The 21,373-nt window shown below is 40.8% G+C and overlaps 1 protein-coding gene across 1 annotated transcript in view; it reads left to right on the top strand.

Annotated features, from left to right (window-relative positions):
• LOC121595626 overlaps positions 1-21,373 on the top strand; it is a 205,807-nt gene that overhangs the window by 63,448 nt on the left and 120,986 nt on the right. Inside the window, exons 3-6 of the mRNA XM_041919717.1 lie at positions 5,044-5,145; positions 6,488-6,576; positions 18,843-18,944; positions 21,252-21,370. Of these exons, the coding sequence (XP_041775651.1) occupies positions 5,044-5,145; positions 6,488-6,576; positions 18,843-18,944; positions 21,252-21,370 (412 nt within the window). The remainder of the gene's footprint in view (positions 1-5,043; positions 5,146-6,487; positions 6,577-18,842; positions 18,945-21,251; positions 21,371-21,373) is intronic.

Below are 21,373 nucleotides of genomic sequence, written 5' to 3'. Positions count from 1 at the left end.
CCGAAAACCGACATCGATTCCGTATGATGTGCCGAGAGAAGTTGAGGCCATTTATTACGCGCTCGCCCTCCTTCGCCCTGGACAACCACACACTGTATAAAGGCGGTGACAAGAAGCGTAGAACGTAGAACACGGCAGATAGCAGATATCATGGAAGAATAAAAAAAAACAATTTCCAATCCCGGAGATGAGATCCCTCCGGGATCTCATCCCGGTGGCATGAGAGAAGAAAAATGGCCACTGCGCGGCTCGCCACCACCGTTGGGCGCGTTGGGTGATGCCGATGCGGCCATTTCTGGCAGTGACGTACGAGTGTCGGGCAATGATTCGTTAATAAATTATGTGCTTCCTGGTGAGGTGGTGGACTCGCGCTTCCCGGTAGACTAATGGCGATGAGACGGGAAAGTGAACTCCCGCCACCGTATACGCCGGCACAGCCGGAACAATTTGTGTGGCGAGCTGTTGATTATCATCGTAATTCGTTTCAGGCGATGGGTGTAGGGGTTGGTGTGTTTTTTTCCTTCCTCACATCTTCAACTCTTGTCGCTCATTTTACGCAAAACGATGTTTTTTTTTTTTGTTATTCAGTACACATTGTTTATGTATGCACACATTGCGTGTGGTTTCCAGCGACGACAACTTCATCATCTCTGGATGACACTTGACTTGATTATGATTCCCGGCATTGCTTGTGTACACACACACACTAGCTCCAAATACCCGATGGGAGTCATTAAATGCTGCGTCCAGAAAACCACACTTACTGGACAAGTGTAATGAAGTGGCCGGATGTGGTTTGCAGCTGTCTATATTGTGTCCCGGGCTATGAGACGAGGGCACGCGTCGAGGTCCGTCAGCGAGGTGGGATTCGGCAAAAGTGTGATTACAATGATCGCACCCATTATGGAAATGGTGGATATTAATTATTGATTGAAATGTGGAGTAACCGGTATGCAAATCGGGATGAGTTGTGTCGGCGACTCGTGGTGATTTGTAGCATGCTCCCGGAGGAGGATTAGCGGATGTAAATTATTGGCCTACATCAGTTTATACGGCAATTATGCTGGATGTGATGTTCCGTACTCTCATTAGTTCCGAACATGCATATGATCCTTGGTACAGAGATGTTTTACATTTGATGTTGGGTGGGGGCAGTGAATACTGCATTTATTTATTACTTAATTACTTCAATTAATGTGCTGTCATTGGACGGATAGTACCATTTTTCAAAACACCATTTTTAAAACACTTTTAAATAACTGCATTTAATTGAATATTTATTTTAAATGGTTATCATTTCTGAATGCGTCAGGGTTTATGGATCAATGTTGACAATTCTTCGTTAAATATGCTGACAAATAATGACGATGCAGGTCAGAGGCCATTTATACTCAATCGTCTCCTTGTTACAGCGACATAAAAAACCACTCAGCTCAACCAATACACAATACTTCTCAGAATCCTGAATCCGAATCCAATTGACGTTCAATATTCTTCTCGGTGTTTTTAGCGATATTATTGAAAGGTTTTGCATGGTGGAAAAAATGCTAAAAAATTGCAATTTTTAAAATCGTTGGCTTTTGCTCTAAAGTCTGCCATTATTTTTTTTTTAATTGTAGATACTAACTTATAGAATCTGTTTGAAAGCTCTTTTTTATTCAGTTTGTAACTTATTGTAACCTATCAATGTGGAACCAATTTGAACGTAATTTGCATTTAAAGATTCACATTCGTTGTTTCAGCTTCAAATTCTGTTCTCTTTAAAGTTAAAAGATATCGGTAAAGCTAATTTTAAACTACATACATGGTCAAATATATAAAAATAAAGACAAATGTGCGAAAGGTTAAACCTACATTAACCGTAGTAGGCATTTCCGTTGGTGGAGGTATTTCTTTCAGCATTATCAAGAGTAAAGAAATCAAACTCCAAAAATCTGTACTTCTGGGAAAACAGATCAAAAGTAAAATCACTAGAATTGAAGGATCAAAGTGGTAGAGCAGTAGATTTTTTGTTGAAGAAAATGGCTAACAATTGTCTACTAATACTAGCCACAGTGCCAAGTTCTAGGAACATTCCATATTAACTAGGGTCGCCTTTAACTGTCCTGAGATGCATGGTAATAGCCATAGCCTTTGATTCTCTTCTATGGTATTTTGACAAGGCGTTGACTTTTCATCGGCAAATGATCGATGAATAATTTCAGATTGAACTATCGGTTTACAATTTATTTTTCATAACAAAAAACGAATTTCTTAAGTTCAGAATTTAAATTTAAATTGTAGTTATTTCCTATCACTTGGTGGTAATTTGAATCGATCGTTTTAAACAAAGAGCGGTCGATGTAGTACGGAAAATGACATCCTTTTTGCCGCTAACGGGGCCCTTTCCGTTTGAAGTTCGTAGGCTGAAATTTCAGCCTGTCAGCTGTTTGCATTGTATAGCAGTTTTCGAGCAGCTGTCTAAGTGAGTATAATATACAGGTGTGCTTATCCTAAGGTTGTATGAATTTAGAAGGCTGATTTTTATTGCTTCTGCTTCTGAATGAAGATTGTGAGAGTGTTTTGAGTATTCGTCAAGCCTCCAAAAAGCTCTTTGGAGTTAAAGTTTTCACTCGTTCTGTCAAAAAGTGATGTTCAAATTTGGTTATAAAAAATGCTATGAGACCACCTGGACTACATACACTTTGATTCTAGATTCCACCACGTGATCTCTTTAATGCACCTTGGGATAAATGTAAATAACACCGTGTTTTCGAGTAGGTACTCGAATCTAATTCTAGCTTTGTAGCTAGAAAAAAATGTAGCTAGATTGAAAATTGCAGGATAGTTTTTTGTGTGGTTTTGTATGGAGTGTTTACATGATTTCAGCCTCCAACTGTCAAACTTCATACAAAAAACTAACTAGAATCGTGAAGGCCCCCAACAATAGAATACACCAAATTACAATTGTTCATTATTATCCAATTGATCACACGGTGTTGGTAAAATGTCAAATGTGCAAGAGTGCCCAAAACAAGTAATAAAAGTCTTTCATACTTGGAATCGATTGACTGTCTGATAATTTAACTTTTTGCTTTTTCCCATTATTCGTGCTTAAACTGAAACTTAATCTAAGCTCTTTTCCAGCTCAGCTCCAATGTTCCGTATAAAAAAGCTCATCATACCACTTCTAACAAACAGTTCTCCTAAACAAAAAACAAACGGCTTGTCAGTGAAAACACTGTCCTTATACAAAAACTTTCCCCAGAAAAAGCAATCGAAATCCTTTTGGCAACAGCGTCTGCCGAGCGACGAAGCGACCAGATGGCTTTAGGTTTTGTTTGAAAGCTTGCTATTTTTTGTGTCTTTTGCTCCTTCTCCGAAACCATCCCATTTCCGTGTGCATTTGAATATACCTCAAGAGCAGAGCAAAGGATAACAAACACACACACTCGCACACCACACCACACATACGCACATCGAGTCACTCAGGACGCTCGGACAGGATTTGTCGCCGTTCCCGTTTATTTGTCCCTCCCGTCAGCTATCTAACGAATCGTCACAAATTGAATTTCTTACTCCACTGAGACAGCACGCTCGCTTTTGTGTCTAAAGCATTTGCGTAAAATTTTTAGTCAGTCTTTGGCGAAGGGAACCGACGGCAAGAAAAATAAAACAGCATGTTGTTGCCGCGAAAGAATGTGAATTCATTTGTCTCTCCACCCCCACCCAGGGGGTGCAAAGGGTTCTGTGTATGTGTGTTCGGGAAAAAGGTAACGAAACGGGAGAAAAATACGAATCCACCGCTCCAAATGGCTTGCGGTTTGGCGCTGGTAGTGTTGCTGCAGCTCAACCAACAAACAGATGGTGGGGTAGCAAGCACCGTCGAGGTCAAATGAACTCCTTGCCTTCGGTGCTTTTAAAAAGCAAAACAAAGCAGAACAGTGGAAAAGGAATGAGACGAGAAACGACGTCCTTACCAGACACAACCGCAAGAGCATGCCGGCTATGCGTAACCAGCGGCAGCGTTTTACACGATGATGATGGCACATTTGCTTTCTCACCGCACAAAACTGCCTGCTTTTGTGCTTGCCTTCCCTTTCGCTGTTTCGCTTAACGGGCGAATCCTGAGCTTAATCTCGAGAATGGCGTAAGGTAGCGCATAGACACCAGCCGGGGCGAAAAGTAAAAGCAATGCTAATGCGGAACGAGCGCGGTAGCGCTCGCGCGTGTGCGTCCGCACACCCAAGAGAATGAATATTCATGAAAGCACAATAAATTTCGCCGCAAAGTTAATAAAAATAGATTTACTGACGCGCAAACTGGTGCCGAAAATGTCAATGGAACACAAGGGGTGGGACAACGGCGGCTATGGGGTGATGTTTTCAAGACAGAGAAAGAGGCACGCAAAAGAGAAAAGCAAAACAGCCGGAACCAGTAGCGGAACCAACTTATTTGCTTTTCACCGTGGCGCAAGCGATTGAAGCCTGGTTGAGCTTTTACCGACCGGCTAGTGGTGGTACATTCTGGCACGATTGTCAGTCAGCAAGGCATGTCAATCGGGCTGCCAAGTTATATTGAATTCCTTGCGTGTAACACTCGTCACAAGAAGCTTGTGACACCTTAACGATGGCACACCCCTTTTATCGAGAGTATGACAAACACACCTTGCCGATGGATGCAACGGTGGGATTTTTTTCTTGCTAAGACCACAAACCGACCTGCATTCAACTGGAGACAGTTCACTGCATCGGGATGCAGTGTTCGGCTTTACCTTTACCGTTTTGCCGGTAATCGGAAGATCCATTGTACGATTCCGCTGTACGATTCGAATGTACCATGCCCATGCCATTCAGTGCTCGTGCCAACTGATTCCCACACCCGGTAGCGCTAAAAAGGACACGTTTTCTTTGTCACTAGTTCGTTTGGAATTTTTCGTTTCTTGTCATCAGAGCTCGTTCGCTTGTTATGTAGGGCCTTGGCGGCGATTGTGTACGTTGGTGGTGGCATCGATTTAAATCTTTAACGGGCTGTTTTCTTTCTCGCTCTTTTGTTCATTTTCAGGTCGTACTATTGTGACTGCTATCCTGGATTTAGTGGTCCCGACTGTGGCGATGGTCCGCTCTGCAAGGATGCGAATGTCTGTGAGAACGGTGGCACATGCAAGTAAGTGTTATGTTGCTAGCAATTTAAAAGGTTTTCCGTTCCGTACCTTTTTTTAATGTTCTTGGTGGTATTTTTTTTCTTTGATTGTTTAAAGTTGCATTAAAATATTGAACTACAAAATCTTTAATTTGTTAATTTTCCTCGTAAAATTTTAATACAGGATTTCAAAACGTTTGAGAGAATACTCAATTACTTGGTGGAAGACTTAAGACAACTACTTGTTTTGACCAACGTCATATCTTTCTTTTTAAGCCAATAATTTCTGTAGTTTTTGTTTTCTCTCATGAATTATTCATTCCATTTTATTCGCTTCATTCTTAAATAAATACTTTAGACTCAAATAAAAATCATCCGTAAAAGTTGCTTTCAGTAGAACCTGAAATCAATTGTTTGATATTCTAAAATAAAAAAAGAAATGAGTACAAAAAAGTCCATTCCAGTCCAAGTGTTCCAGTTCAATTCAAATTCATCAAGATTTGGATCACTGTTCTGCAATAGATGTCAATCAATTTTCAAGCTCTTATGTTATATCTTACAAAATCTCACTACAAATGATTATAAATATCTTTAAAAATAAGCAAAATTGGAAACTGGTTTAAGATGTTAAGTTGTAGGTATATGCTTCGTTCTAGTTGCATAAAAATCCAGTAGTAACATTTCTATACACAGGGTTTCCCACGATTTATTGGTCAGTTCGGTGGGGGGCTCGTCTCACAATTTTTTCATCGTATCCTATAGATTTTTGGTTCGTTCCCATAATTTATTGGTATCGTCCGATTGGATATCAATACAATTGAATCAAAAAATTCTGGGAAACGGCCAAAAATCATGGGAACGCATAAAAAAAGAAAAGAACTAACCAAAAATTGATGGAACCAACTAATAAATCGTGGGAAACCCTGTAAACATGAAACACAAATAAACCAAACTATTTTGATGTAAAGTAAACACTTTTGAAATTTAATAGCCTTATCCAATAAAAATGCCCCGCAACTTTCCTGTTAATTATACACCAACATAATACTAATCGTTACACATATTCTCCATACAATCATCCACTTACGCACACACCCACAAAAGCACACTAAGAGCTTTTAGGGTAAAATGCATGCTTCATCGTTTTACACTTTATGAGATTGTCCGCTAACCCGCCCATCATTTTCAACCACAGCCACATAGTCTGCAATATTAATGTCACCTCGCTTCAGCTTCCCCGTTTTTCTCCCCCTTCCCTGCATTTTAACCCCAGTTTTTGACGCGCTTCCCGGTAATGCAGCAAACCTTACGCTCATTAACAAAACATGGGCGCTAAACAGGGCTTGTCATTCTCTGGCTATTTCAGGCATATCGGTGACAACGCCATCATCTGCATCTGCCCGGCCGGATTTAAGGGCAAACGGTGCGAGATCAACGAGTACGACGAGGTCACAGGTAAGGCATCGGTCGGTAAACATCCCTTGTCCCACCCATTATTTCCCACGCTGTTGCTAAAGACACGACGATGATGCATTGACGATGATAGGCGCTTTGGGAATCTCCGACGTCGTCGTCATCTTGTTTTATTCACCCTCCATTCCCATTCCCACTAATTTACTTACCCATCCTTCATACGCCTCTCCGAAATGCTCAAGAAATGCTGATGAAAGAGGATTTTAATTAATTAGCCACTTTAAGAGGGCTGCCATCATGTCACGATAATCTCTACCGCCTTTTCCTTGCGGCCCGGAGGAGATTCTCTGTCGGATCATTGAACGGTAAACAGTGGAGTGATTTTCAATTATACTTGGTGATGGGATTTTTTGTGTGCGTTCTGATGGTCTGTGTTCGTGTAGTCGAAGATGTTTTATACATGTCATAATGTTACTGAGTGTGAGTAAGAAAAGCCTTGCAGCAATAACTTTTACACGCGTTTGATATTTTCTAACACAGTTTCCTTTTGTTTTTGAAGGTTAGAAATGTTAAGCAGCATCTGTGCACGTTAATGGTATTGCTCACATCACACGCACGGAAAACAGTTAGAGGCAAACAGAACAGCGCTAATAGCTGATCCCTTGTTCCAACAGCGCGCTTGTTCGTGACGTTTTCCCCTCGTTGGAGTTGCAAAGATTGGTGCCTAGCGCACAGGTGCCTAAAGTGTACGGGCGTGTACATCACACGATCAGATTTTGCCTGGTCCATGTATTGCTTGCAGAACGTACAGTATTGCAGCAAAGTATCATATAGCAAAAGGCGCTTGTTCTCTCGGCCGAAAGGAAACGGAAGCACCCAGACAAAGGGTGCCAACTTGTCAAACTCTAATAAAAGCTGTTCTCAATCATGTTTGTTGGGTCGTACAGCAGCACTTACCTTCTGCCACCACCGCTGGCAGCTCTTCTGCTGACCCGGATTTCGAAGAAGGTGATTTTCTGTTCGAAAAACAGGCACAACCCACAACGGGGAGCAGTGTTGTTTCTGTCGTATTCGTGCCACCAGGAAATGGAGACGCCCAGTACTTCAAACTAAGCTTCCGAGCTACCGAAGCTCAACACTCTTGGGAACCTTTCTGCTGGTTTCTGGTGTTACCATCAAACAAGGTGAAAGCCTCTCGCTTCTTTTGCCTTCCCTTCGCCAATGTGGTGGGTAGTGATTAAACGGAAATTTTGATCGGGGCAGCAAAATCAAAAGGATCCTCTTTGCGGTGCGGTACTACTTCTTGGAGCGGCAAACCTCCCCCACACCTCCGGCAGCTGCTGCTGTGCGTTCGTCCGTTGTGCCGAAAACGGGAAGGTAAATGTCAGAAAATAATTTTGAAAACGAAACGAAATTGATTCTTATCTTTAATTAAATCAGCCCCACTACCACCAGCCGGGAGCCGGTGTCCCGGGTCGTATGCTTGGTACTTAGTGTACACCCTGCTCAGGGGTTCGTTCGCATATATTGAGCACTTTCTGCCAGCTGGTGTACGGGAACTGGGCTTTGCTTTTGAGGTTCGGTTCGGTGGCTAGGGTCGCTGTTTGTAACATGTTAAAGGTTCGGTTGTACAAGGGGGAGGCATACAAGGTAATGTGTCCTAGTGGGTTGGGCAGAAAATAGAAGAAACAAAAAAACATGTACGAGAAAAAATAAATTCAAAGAAAATTACAACCCAAGGGTCAAAGTATGAGTAGCAGCAATTCATCTCAGCAGGGCTGCTTACAGTTCTTGCATCAGTTTGCGGCAGGATTATGTTTTGATAGGATGTTTCGGCCAGACAATATCAAATTGCAAGACAAGCTTTCTAAAGCACGGGCGTGTAAGATAAAGCAACGTTAAATGCCGCCCAAAAGCTTATAATTAAAATGGACAAGTCTATTGTTTTTCTTTGCATTTTGTAACATTTTTCTCTCGCTTTACTAAAGTGAAAAAGGTTAACCATTAGCCGACAATAAACCGTATGTACCTCGTTATCTCATAAATGCTATGAAACATTATCACAATGTTTCTGTAAACATATCTTGATCATAAATGTTCGTTACATTAGCACATTCCTCTGCTAATGCAAACAGCTTCTAAAAGGGGTTTTTGGATGGTTCACATAAAAGGTTCTAATTGTGTACCATCAAAACTCTAGTAATGGCCAATGATCAAACGTTACAAGTGAACGGTACCAGCGCTCTTTCGAAGCAATTAGCTTGATTTACTGCATTACCTCCCGTGGAGTTCAAGCACTCTTGTGCTTTTTATAACGCACAAATGCAAAATTGTGCCCTCGAAATCAATCTAATCCAGTGAGCGCAAGCGAACGACGATCGTACCTGTTTCTCTCTTGTTCTTCCACTCTCAACTGTCGTTGCTGTAATTGAGTGTTGTATTTTATTGATTGACTGGGCAAACGGTTCATTCATTAGGCGGCAATTAGTGATGACGAATGCGTAGCCCACTCGCACTTCATCGTTCGCGTAAAAATTCATCGTTCGCGGATGTTTCGAACCATTGATCTTCATTAATTAAAATGAATTGCTTCAAATTAGTGTTCGCAATGCGCCCGCGTTTGCTGGTATGAACAGTTTCGACACTTTAATGCAAATCGACGATCTTATTGCAGCATCATCTAGATTCTATGAGTATTACAATGACTTACCCTTAGGCAACGTGAACCTTTACCTGAGGTTCGTGGGTAGTTCATTAAATATTTAATTTTAAAATAAAAATTATAACTTATACCCACACAGTAGGTCAACCGCCATAACAATAAAAAACAAATGTATTCAAACAAACCGTCAAGCAGGAAGCGCATCGCAACGTTTCGCAAACCATAAAAACAATTGCTAAACCAATTGCGCAGCGAAAACCTGAAAGAACACCCATTAATAAACAATAACCTTCGATCATCTTTATCCAAAAAAACATAACAGGAAGCTCGACAGACAATCAGAAGAAAGTAGCTCAGTTTAAAACATAAACATATAAACATTGCGTTATGTATGGATGACAAAGTGTGTCATCATAGAAAATAATTGGTTATAAATAAGGGAATAAGGGGACAATCTATTATATACACATGCACAGTATTTTTTTTAATTTCTCTTAAGGAATATCAGTCTGTATCTTTTTTTTTGTTTTATACATTTAAGATTTTTCTTTTCGCCCAACCTACCAACAACAGTGTAAGCTACCAAAACAACAAAAAGTTATTATATTGTAACAGCGGTAATTGCTTCATTTAGAATCCTTGTTTCTTAATTGAATATTACCGACACTGTTCTACTCAAAATTGCTTAAATATCTTTGAGAACAAGTTTTCTATTGTTTCCTAATAGGAATTTCTATTTGTAATATTTTACCTTTTTAATCTAATTAAAATTAGATTAAAGCTCTCAAACAAGCAATGCATTTTAGTTGTCATGTACGATTCATGCTTCAGTTCTTCTTTTCTTATTACACGTACACGCATCCCTTCATTTGTGTATATTATGTTAACTTTGAATTAAACATCGTTTATCATGTAAACTCAACTACTTTCATTTTTAAACACTTCCTACATGTTCCTTTCTCATGTACCAACATATTTCTTTTATGATTTTGCCCTTGTCGTTATGATTCTTCTTCTTTGGCACAAGAACCGTTGTCGGTCAAGGCCTGTCTTTGTAGCCACTAGTGAAGTGAGCTTGGCTTTCAGTGACTTATTCTACCATAGCAGGATAGTCAGTCCTACGTATGGAGGCACATTCTATACGGTGCTTGAACCCATGATGGGCATGTTGTTAAGTTGTACGAGTTGACGACTGTACCACCAGACCGGCATTATGATTACCTATTGGTAAAGCAAAGCCGTTGATGCTTCTTCTATCTATCTATTTATTTATTTTTTGTATAATGAAACAATCTTTTTTTTTTCATCTAATCAATGAGCTATTCATTTATTGTGTTGGAAAGTAAAAAATATCCCAATTCGTGCATCGTTTACTACTCCATCGTTTTGATGTCTTCAGAATACACTGGATAATCAATTCTCCCAATAGCAACTAAATTCGGTATGAATAATTCAACAACTACTGCTCCCGCACGATGGTTGAATAAAAATCGCTTTCTTCTCGCGTTTGCCTGTTGCGTCGAAAATTGATTGAGTGTCTTGACATTGAATTTGTCAGAAAATGTAGTCTCGATAAAGGATCACATTGTAAACATGCCTGATAATGACTGACGGAAGCGATGAAAAGGAAGGATGGCGAAAAAACATACACACGAACACTGCGTTGCTTGGTCTGATTTGACATGCTTGGGACATGCTGTCGGTTTAATGCGTACGTGAAAGAAGAGCCTAAAATAATTCGCATCGATGCAACAACTGCTGAATAGAAAGCGCTTCCGTGTTTCGAGTTATTTTTAGTACATCAAATTTCATCTTTCATTGTTTACACCTGTCTGCTCGCCTTACACTTCCTACAAAGCACTTCCCCCCGCTTGTACTGGCTTGCTTGTCCCCATTCCATAGGTTTGACCCTCTGCCATCGGCAATGATAAAAGTCATAAAAATGAATTTCACCCAAAGTTATTAAGATAAAATTCAATAATTTTTATCAACTTTCTCTTTGGCGTATACGCTGTGTATACGCTGGGATCAAGATATCGCTGCTGTGTGAGTCTTCCCATATCTTACGGCCCCATTTTGCTGTGGTTCGATTCGATGAGGGGTGAGCCCTCCGATAGCCATAGCACTCTCCTTCTCTCCTCTCGAAACAACTTTGTAAACGTAATATAGCAACTTTTTGAGGAACAGAAAGAGGGAAAACTTCCCTTCTCGTACCAGAGACCCATTCAAATCGGCAGCACAGGTAAAGAGCCGTTTCAGCATCATGAGACGAGCAAAAAGGAACAACTTTACCATAAAGCATGCCGTCTCTCCATACCAGCTGCTTTCAACCTTTCCCACCCAAGCCAAGCAGAGTAGAAAATGTTGCGTACACATTTCGACAAACTTGAATGAAAAACGGCTACCACGTAAATACAGCGGGAGGATGAAAAAAACTTTTTCACCTCTTCAGCAGATCGAGAGTGGCCGGGCAACGATCGGAATCGAGTTTCGGTTTTGTAGTATAGGGAAAACGTCGAAATTTATGCCACTCGAAAAGGTAACGGTTTGCGATGGAAAAAAAAGATGTACACCCAAGCAGCACCTACCGCCTCACAATGTGGCAGTTTGTGACGCTGGATGGAAAACCTTGAGCATGTGCTCTCCGTAGCTCCATGATGCAGTGGGTTTCGTGTTTCGCCCGTTTCGCTGAAACACTCTCCGCGTGGATGTCAAATGTACGAAGGGGAGTTTTTTTTATGTTTTTCTATTTAGTTTGAATAATTGAAACTAGTTTCGATCAACCATCCATGCTTCGTGTTCGTTTGTGCGTTACAGTTATGCGATCGTACTGTGCCCGTGCCACGACCACGTTTCAATAGGTATGCTTCAGCTGGAGTGAATTTTAGAGGACCATCGGAAAAATCGCTCCAATATCGTTATCGATATTTGTCATCAATATTTTGAATGATACTTTCTCTCTCTCTCTCTCTCTTCAAGCGCTCCGGAATGAATATATCTGCATTTTTTAAACCGATCTACAGCACCATCTTCAAAAATATCTACATATTGAACTTGTAACGATTTTGACCATTGCATTGTAATGGATTTATTTATTCTGTTAGTTTTGTTTACAATAGAGATTCAATTTTTCATACTTTTCATAATATTTATGGAAGAGTCACCTTTTTGACATTTTGCGTTGTTAGTTGATAGTTACTTATTTAGGATTCTTATATTCCTTCAACTGTCAATAGTAAACGATAAAAATGGACATTTATTCCGTATTACTTCTAACTACGAACACTTAAGACATTTTTAAGACATTAAGACATTATCCCATTGGGGAATTTTTATTTTGCTGGGAGGGGGGGGGGGATTTCTATTTAAATTCCATAAAATGCAATGGGCCATAACTAGAATATTTATATCTTCAAAATTAAAAATCTAAATTATTCAATTATTCTTCTAATAATGTCCTGCAGTTGAACATTATAGAAGTTTGTTGAAACTTTAATTTGGAGTGCAAGAACTCCTTTTCAAATAAAAAAATATATTATAAAGTTGCAAAATGAAATAAATATATTATAAAGTTGCAAAATGTAATATACTATATTCTTAAAACGTTGACTGCCACGTTCTCTCCTGCATTATCAAAGGCAACAGATTGAAAGGAACTGTTTTGCGGCACCAAATTATAGCAAATATATACTGCCATATTACTTAAATCTGCCTACAACTAGCATAAATCAAATTCTTGTTATTAAAATTTTTACCTTTTGCGCGATCTGAAAAAGATTAAAAATTACTTAAATTGGCACTTTGCCCTTACATATTATGATTCTTCGAAACGTGCACGAATACTGGCACGACACTAGTTGCTCTTTCGTCAACGCAATAAAAGCGCATTTCAAATGCTTTCCCTTCAAATGCACTCCCCATCTGGCTTTTGCTGGCTCTGCTCCATTGTGCCACTTTCCATGGAAATCGTCAACCTCCGTCCTACTGTCTGTGGAGTTTTCAAATGATATAACATTTTAATTGGATTTTCAAAAGCTTAACTCAACAGGCTGAGCGCGACCGAATACTCTTTCGCGGCGCTGCTAAAGCTTCTTGACGCGCTACTCATGACTTCTCCTTTTCAAGTGCGCAGGAAGAAGACAACAGCAATCAAACAGAAAACAGAAAATACATTAAACCATCACAACACTAAGTGGCACAGAAAGTGTCACATAAACTTCGGTAGTGACAACACCTTTCCTAGTGTACCGTTTCCGGGCGGAACTGGTTGTCAATTTCTGTGGAGACTTGCGGTCGGCAATGGTATACGAGCGTATATCTCCGTCTTATACACCAACGCATACAAATGTACTCTTTCAAGAGTAACTCAAAAGTACTTTATCAAATCGTTTCCATTTTCCCATGCTAAAGCTTTGTATTATCCCACCAGCTGGTGGGCTGGTGTTAAAGGCTCGTTGTATGTGTGTGAGTTTGGGTGTGGTTTATGTGGACTCATTTCCATGGCTGCCCCCGAAAAAGCTTTTTACCCGTGGAGTTTCACTTCCGGGCGAAACCAACTCGGTTGATGCTGGAACGCGAAATGGATGCGACCGGCATTGGCACAAAACTGGCGTATAAAAATCATCAACCTTCTTAGAATGAAGACCGGCAACGAAGGCATTGGGTTGGTACGGCGTGGGTTATTTCTGGTCGGCAAGGAAGAGAGCAGTCTGTATATGGGAGGCATCTACTTTGCACTTCCTCATCAGCAAATTAACAAGATTTATTGCTGTTTTATTTGGGAAAGTTTCATAATTTATTACGACCACCGGGAAGGAGGCTGACTGTTTTTGTGTGTGTTTGGGAGTCTGTGTGAGCGTTAGTGAGAAGAATTACGGGGCGGACGAATATTGTCACTCTCTGGGGCCGGTGTAAACGAACGCTGACGCTGTTTGATGCTGAAGTGTGGCAGAAGGAGAGAACCGATTCCGAGAAGTTTTGTTGGGAAAATCTCCTCCGTTAAGGACGATCCTGCGAATAAACGATCCTGCACACTGATGTACGGTGGGATAGAGAAAACGAAGTCGGAATGCCGTTTTAAGCCGCAAGAAATTGGCTTAAGCATCCATCGTCTCTTGCCTCTCATTTGGTGAGTGGAGTCAAGGCGCAGAAATGTCGCAAAGATTTTCTTCCGGTAAATCACGCTTGCAAGTTTGCTCTTTTTTATATCAGCAAAAAATAGAGGATGACTTATTTTGGGATTGGGAAAAAAGGGAACATAATAACAAATGCTCCTCACGCTCCATCGATCGAAAGTCAATAATTCATTCGCATCCCACGATTGTAGTGCAGCGTACTGAGCCAGCAATGTTTGGCCTGATTATTTTTTTACGATTAGAAATTTCAACTACCTTTACGAACTGAGATTACTAGACCGAATTTTCACTTTGGAGCGAGAAAGAGACTGACGGGCAAACAAAAAAACGCTCAATCGCTTTTCCGCTCCAACGGAACCTTGTGCGTCGGAAGTGAAAACGACATTAATTATGTCGTAAATCAACTTTGGACAATACTTTCCATTCCGGTTGGGATGGAACACAGCCGGCACAACGAAGACTGGGCGACCGGCTGGTTAGCCGCACGGATTGTGGATAATTGTGTGGCTGAGGTGAGAAAAAGTTTTTCCTTTCACCGTTCATAGCTTCTCGCTGAGGTTCCGAAATGTGGAATAAGGCTCTAAGGAAGACATAAGCGACCAACGGTATCACCGTATCACATTTATATTCCTACGGTACGCTATGGGACTTGTTTCGGTTGCACTATAACGATATTTGTTAAAGTGTAGTTTAAGTGTTTTTTGGTTTGCCTTCAAGTTTGGCAAAAAAAAGAAAAAGTAATTTTTTTGGTGTGTTTTTACGCTCACATGATTTTTGTAATTTACTTTATGATTATTATTTTACTGCGTAGAACGCATTACAGAGGTCTGAACAAAAGACGGAGTGTACAAGGGACTCCAAAAATGATTACTACCCAGTTGGATTCATTATGACTGACGGTATTTTGACAAAAAAGGATGTTTTATACAATGAATCAATCATTTGAATTTGATATCAATATGATAATATTATTATTCAACTCTTGAACAAGACAATACTTTTATCCGGTATATAAAAAATTGTTGAACCGACTCCCTTATATGCAGGGTTTGTTGTTTGTTGTTTCGCTAAATACGAAAAGAAGGAGAAAAGATAGTGAAATGATATTTAAAAATATATTTGAAATTTTACATTACAATATCAGAATACTTATGTGGTACAGTCGTCAACTCGTATAACATGCCCGTCATGGGTTCAAGCCCTGAATGGACCATGCCTCCACACGTAGTAATCAGTAAGTCACTGAAAGCCAAACCCACTAGTGGTGCAGACACACCTTTACCGACAACGGTTGTTGTGCCAAAGAATAAGAAGAAGAATATGTATTTAAGACTAATAATATCATAAAATAGAGTAGAGGAAAGCGGGGCAAAATGGGAATGATAAGCAGTTTACTGAATATTCCTTTGAATATGTCACTAAACACAAATTATTCTTAAATTATTACCGCCATTTATCTATGGATTAAAACTGCCACATAGCCTTAAAATAAGTTAAACACACGAAAAAAGTATAAAATAAAAGTTGATGTTTTACGAGAGTCTATTTTGACACGAGGGGCAAAATGGGCAATATGAAAACAAAACATGAAACGTCAAAACACTGGGGCAATACGGACCACAACAAATGCGCTTAGGTAATGGTCTATGCTTTTGCGCACGTTTCATGAAATGTATTCTCGTCCTATCTTTTGTTTTGCTGTTCAGAAAAGCCCTTAAAATTCTTCCAAAATTATGTTAGCAAAATTATAACAGTTTTTACTCGTTTCAATCTACAAAATCGAATCATTTGAAGCTGTACCTGTTAGCATTATTGTGGGGACAAATGCTACATTCTTGCCTCACCAGACGCCATATGTCAAAAGCATCTGCTCTTTTTACCCAAGCATAACTGCCCATTTTGCCTCACTTGAATCATTTTTTTATTTTTGTCATGTTAGTAAAAATACGCATTTAATTGCCTTGCTTTCATCAGACAATTTGTACAGATATATTTATTTATTTTGTTCCGAAAGTACGACTGCAGCCGTATTGCTTAGTTGTATAGCAGTATATAATCTTTAAAAATATATCATGTAAAACTTCCACGCATCCCTGTGACATTGCTTAAAGCTTAAATTTTCGAAGTGGAAGGTATAACATTAAAAGGCTACTAAATCTTTTTTTTGCATTTTTCTTGGTTTTTTGGTATTACAGCGTTATGAAACCTACATGGTGTTCATAGAACACTCCAATGAATACATTTTAAGCATTGGAATGTATCTTTGTAGTAATATAATGCTTAAATAGAAGGTGCCCATTTTGCCCCGCTTTCCCCAACAATCAAATTTCGATTCAACGTAGTATTTTTTGTGAATAAAATATAAATTGTTTTTACATAAAAAATGCGAAGTCCAAACCCCCTTTGATAATGCAGCAACAACAACATGTAACTTACACACACTCTGATTGTCCCCACCTCTTTGGAGCATGTTGACGCAGTATTTTTCATCTTCTAGTCTTTCTAGAGGACGTGAACAAAAATGTAATTTATATGATAGCCTTGCGCAAAGCTTTTTGGGGTCACGATGAGACACGATGGGGTCACAAAAGGAGATGATGACCGATGATATGTAACACATTTTGCGGTACATTTATCAGGTGGACCTTGGGGGCCCATCTAATAAATTTGAAGCGCAACCACTCATATTAAAATGTGAAACAATTGTCCGTCCCTGTATCACCATTTCCGTACTCTTACAGACATAGTATATATTGTCATTCCACAAAAAACATAGCTCGTTCCGATGGGCTATGAAAAATGAACACAAGTAAACAAAGCGCATATTTTACACATTCTCTTTGTAGTAGAAAGGTAGCAATTGCTATGATACAAACCCCTTCCCTGTGATACAAACACACCCTGCTAAAATAGTTGCGCGCTTGCAAATGGCTTCGCACGGTGTGTACCGTCGTTAAATATTTACCAACCAATGATTTATGCCAGTCGATGAGATATCCACGCACCACGAGTCCCATCCGATACCGTATCCGGTAGCAATATACTCTGCTCCGTTGGGTTTATGCTCAGGCTGACCGAGGAACGGTCCTTAAATGGCCAGTCCCACGCTCCGGGAAACTGATTGAGTGAAATCGGTCGCTGGATCTGCTAGGGACAACAACAAACAGAAAAAAGAACACTCTCACCACTTTGCCCATAGTAACATCGACCTTCGTGGCAAAAGTTCATTTCCTTTTCCGCTTCTCGTATCTGTGCTGCAGCAGGTAGCGATGAACTCGATATGATAAGCATAAAATATAACAATACCATTAGGTGCACGCTTCTCACCAGCAGACGCCGTGCACAGTTTTGGCACTCTTTAGCTCCTCGTCCGCGTCCGCATCTTATAGCGTCTTATAGCGTCGTATAGCGATTTTATGGCACCATCGTGTTTGAAAGTGTTTCGTGCATGAATTGAAGGGCAGGCTCGAAGGAGAGAAATAATCCTGGAGCGATTTATTCAGCCCTACCGACCAACATTACGGTCATTTGTACGGTGGTCGTCATCATTACCCCCACACTGTCAGCCCATTGTTTTGGCAGACGCTGGGACGAGAAATCGTCACGTCCAAGGCGAGCCTAGTTTGCTAGTCTGCTGATACAGTGCGAGTTCGCATTCACAGTGCATACAGTAAATATACCGTTTTGTTCACAGCTAATGATGATGTCACCCGGGGTATTCCTTGGGTCAGCGTCTAAATCACCCCACCATTTTGATTCAGCCCAGTAATCTCGCAAACACTTGTCTTCTCTCCCCGGTCTCAGTAGTAGCGTGGACGACCTCCCGCCAACAGATAACTGCTTCGTTAGGAATTTGTGTGTGATTTCTGTCGGTTGTGTGGAGAAGGAGCAAGCGAGCGGTACGGTTTGTTTTCATGTAAACTTCCCGTGTAGGCAGAAGGTGTGTCTGCAAGAAGAGGGACAAGTTGATTGCCATGGCAAAAGTTAAAGCGAGTCGAGTGAAGTTGATCAAGTTCAAAGGAACGAAAGTGATCTCCATTCGTACACCGTCGTCGCGTACGGTAGCATTCGCCGTGTGACTGACACCCCTCGCTGTAAACGGTACACAGCTCTACACATCGCTCTTCTGCATGTATCGTCCTCCTTATAAGCATAGTTCTTCTCTTTACGCTTTCTCCGAGCACAGTCCAGGCACGCCAGGCCTGTGTCAAACTGTCCTCGAGTTAATGGCCCGAGGCCATACCAAGTCTCTAGTGCAGCAACTATTTTTAGCATTCTGCTCTTTCCATATCATTCAACCATTTGGTGTTGGTTGTGTGTGTTCTTCCATCCTACATTTTTCCCTACACATCCCTAAACCTTCCGTCACCCACCGTACAAAATAATGCCAACAGCAAAGCAAAACTTACAGTAAAAGATGAAAATTTGACCAACTTTCTTGCCGTCTCTTCTCTTCTCTCTCTCTCTCTCTCTCTCTCTCTCTCTCTCTCTATCTCACCTTTTACCAACAGGATGCAATCTCGACAAGGAAGGTGACGACTGCTTTCGCCAGTGTATTTCACCCAGTGACAGCTTGGACGTGTGCCGGTGTGACCAGAGCGTATCGTCCTCGAGTAAGTATCGAAGTCTCTTGAGCTTTGCAAGCTTGCTTTCCTTCCTTCCTTCGTGGCACCTTTCGTAACAGAGATGCAACTTTACCGACGCGAGCACGGGAACAAACTCTGCTTCTGTACGTGACAGGTGGTCGTCCCAGAACCCTACCCTTTCTTGCAGCAGGCAAGTGGGCAGAAGTGATGGTAGCAGGAAACGATAAAGTTCAGATGTTTTACGTTAACCAGCATAAGGCAACCGATACCGGGGAAAAAGAACGGGAAGCGGGAATAGAAGTAGTAAATTTCTCATCATATCTCGAAGCATGAAGGAGGAGGCAACTGTGTGCTTGAAATGTTGCTTGAGAAAGGAGGAGATGTTGCGTGTAATGTGTTTTTGGTTGGTGCCGGAGAGTTTGCTCCTTGGAGAATACAGTCGACACCACTACTCGTACAGCGTTGCACAGCGGAAGCTCCAGTAGTAATGGTGACGTTTGTGAAACAGTGTCACAGTTTCATCGAATGCTCTGAAAACGCTCCAACTTAAAGCAAGCCTGGGAGTGACAAGTGGACGATTAGCTACGTTTTAATGCTCTTACCAATGAACGACCGGACAGAAAAGTGGGCCGTTCATGCTACTGTACACAAACATTGATATGTCGCCTAAATGTATGCAATACAGCATGGTTGGAAAGTGTTGGCACGCATTTGGGTGGCCGAATTTCACTCGAGTAGAGCAAAGAAAATAAATGGTTCAAACAATATAAGCCTTTCTACGAGTTGGTGGTAAGGCTTTAGTGCTATCTGTAAACACAAGCGCTTGATGACAGTTGGGTCACTGGATGGTATCGTTTATTTGTTTAAGGAGTTAACAATCGATCGCACGTGTGGCACTAGAGCAGGAATAATGCTGGAAGATTACTTAACTGAATAAGCTGGTTCGTCAGCAGTGCGTGATGTTTTTCTTGCACTGTGTTTCTTTCGCACAACACGGTCAACACTTAATCCCAGTGTAATTAAAAAAGAGCTGGTGCTGCATCACCAACGCTGGGACCGTTTAAACACGCCTATGATGATATGATTTCGCCTCATTAAACCTATGATAAACATTTGCATAATCGCTGACATTCGATCTGATAGTGCCATTTGAACTCTGTCGTTTGTGCTGTTGGAAATAAGCAAACATTGAGCATGATTAATGGCTCCCCTGCGTTGTCACGTTCCCCTTTTTCCAACACTTTCACTTTTACCCTTCCAGAGCATGAATATTTTACCCAACTTTGGGCGAAAAAGCAACAAAATCATTCCCATCGCTATTTCCTACTTTATAGATTTCCCTCCTTTTTTTGCTGCTCCCATACTCTAATGATCCAGCAGCTTTTCTCTTTTGCATACATAATGCAGAAGAAGCTAAACGGACGCAACTGGGTGGAAATGGGTGAAAAAGTGGCATAAGCCACACCAATGGATTAGATTTGTGCGAAAAACTACGGCATGCCGGTTCCGCAACACTCCATTATCGTTGCGGGGACGGGCGTGCAGTGGTGTGGAAGCTCAGGGGTGACATAAGCGTAAATTATGCATTAGTTTAATAGGCCGATTATCAGCAGCCTAATCGGTTTCAGGGAACCACCCGGTACGCCATACTTCATTATGAGTGTTTTCTTTTACGCTCCCTGCTGGGCGAGCGGGCACACTACTCTGGCCCACTGATAAGGAAGGATGGCATCGTCAGCAAAAGTTCGTGGCTCCATGGCTCTAGTTCAGACAGCTATCTCTACGGCATCCTACGCGCAGTGGAAAGAGGAAAAAGCAGGGAGTAAAATTATACAACTTTCCCTTTAGCTCCATTTCCTCCGTCCTGTTTTTAGCCCGCTGAAAAAAGATTACGGGTTTGATGAAAGTACAACTTAGATAAGGCATAAAATGGTGGCATAATAGCAACAGCAGCAGCAATGAGAATGCAAAATACCTTCGAGGATGAGGAGAAAAAATTATTAAGATTATAGTGTGTAAGAAGAGCTAAATAGCTCTAGAAAAGGATCAACTTAAAGATTATCCCATTATTAACCATTGGTGAGACTTTGCTGGCTGCTTTTAATAATCGCACTAGGGTTCTACTAGGAACAGGCAGATAAAGTATCCTTTTAGTTTGCTTTGTGTTGTAAGTTTAGTTTTTTCTTCAAACGTTTTGTAACACAACCGTTACACAATTCTAAAAATAGTAGCTTAACATCAGATACAATCATCTTCTGATGACAATTCCGTTAAAAAATGTAATAGTTTCTTAATGAACCTTTCTTTTTATTTTTTTGTGCTTATTATTTGTAGGTCGTGGAAGAGCCAAATACGAGATGACGGTACGGTTAGCGAACGCATCGCACTTTGAGCTAAACGACAACGGCGAACATCAGCTGAATGAAAATACGGTGACGGTTCTGGAAAAGCAGGTA

Source organism: Anopheles merus, chromosome 3R (genome assembly GCF_017562075.2).
Source record: "Anopheles merus strain MAF chromosome 3R, AmerM5.1, whole genome shotgun sequence".
Taxonomy (NCBI): domain Eukaryota; kingdom Metazoa; phylum Arthropoda; class Insecta; order Diptera; family Culicidae; genus Anopheles; species Anopheles merus.
This window is presented reverse-complemented; position numbering and strand designations above follow the sequence as displayed.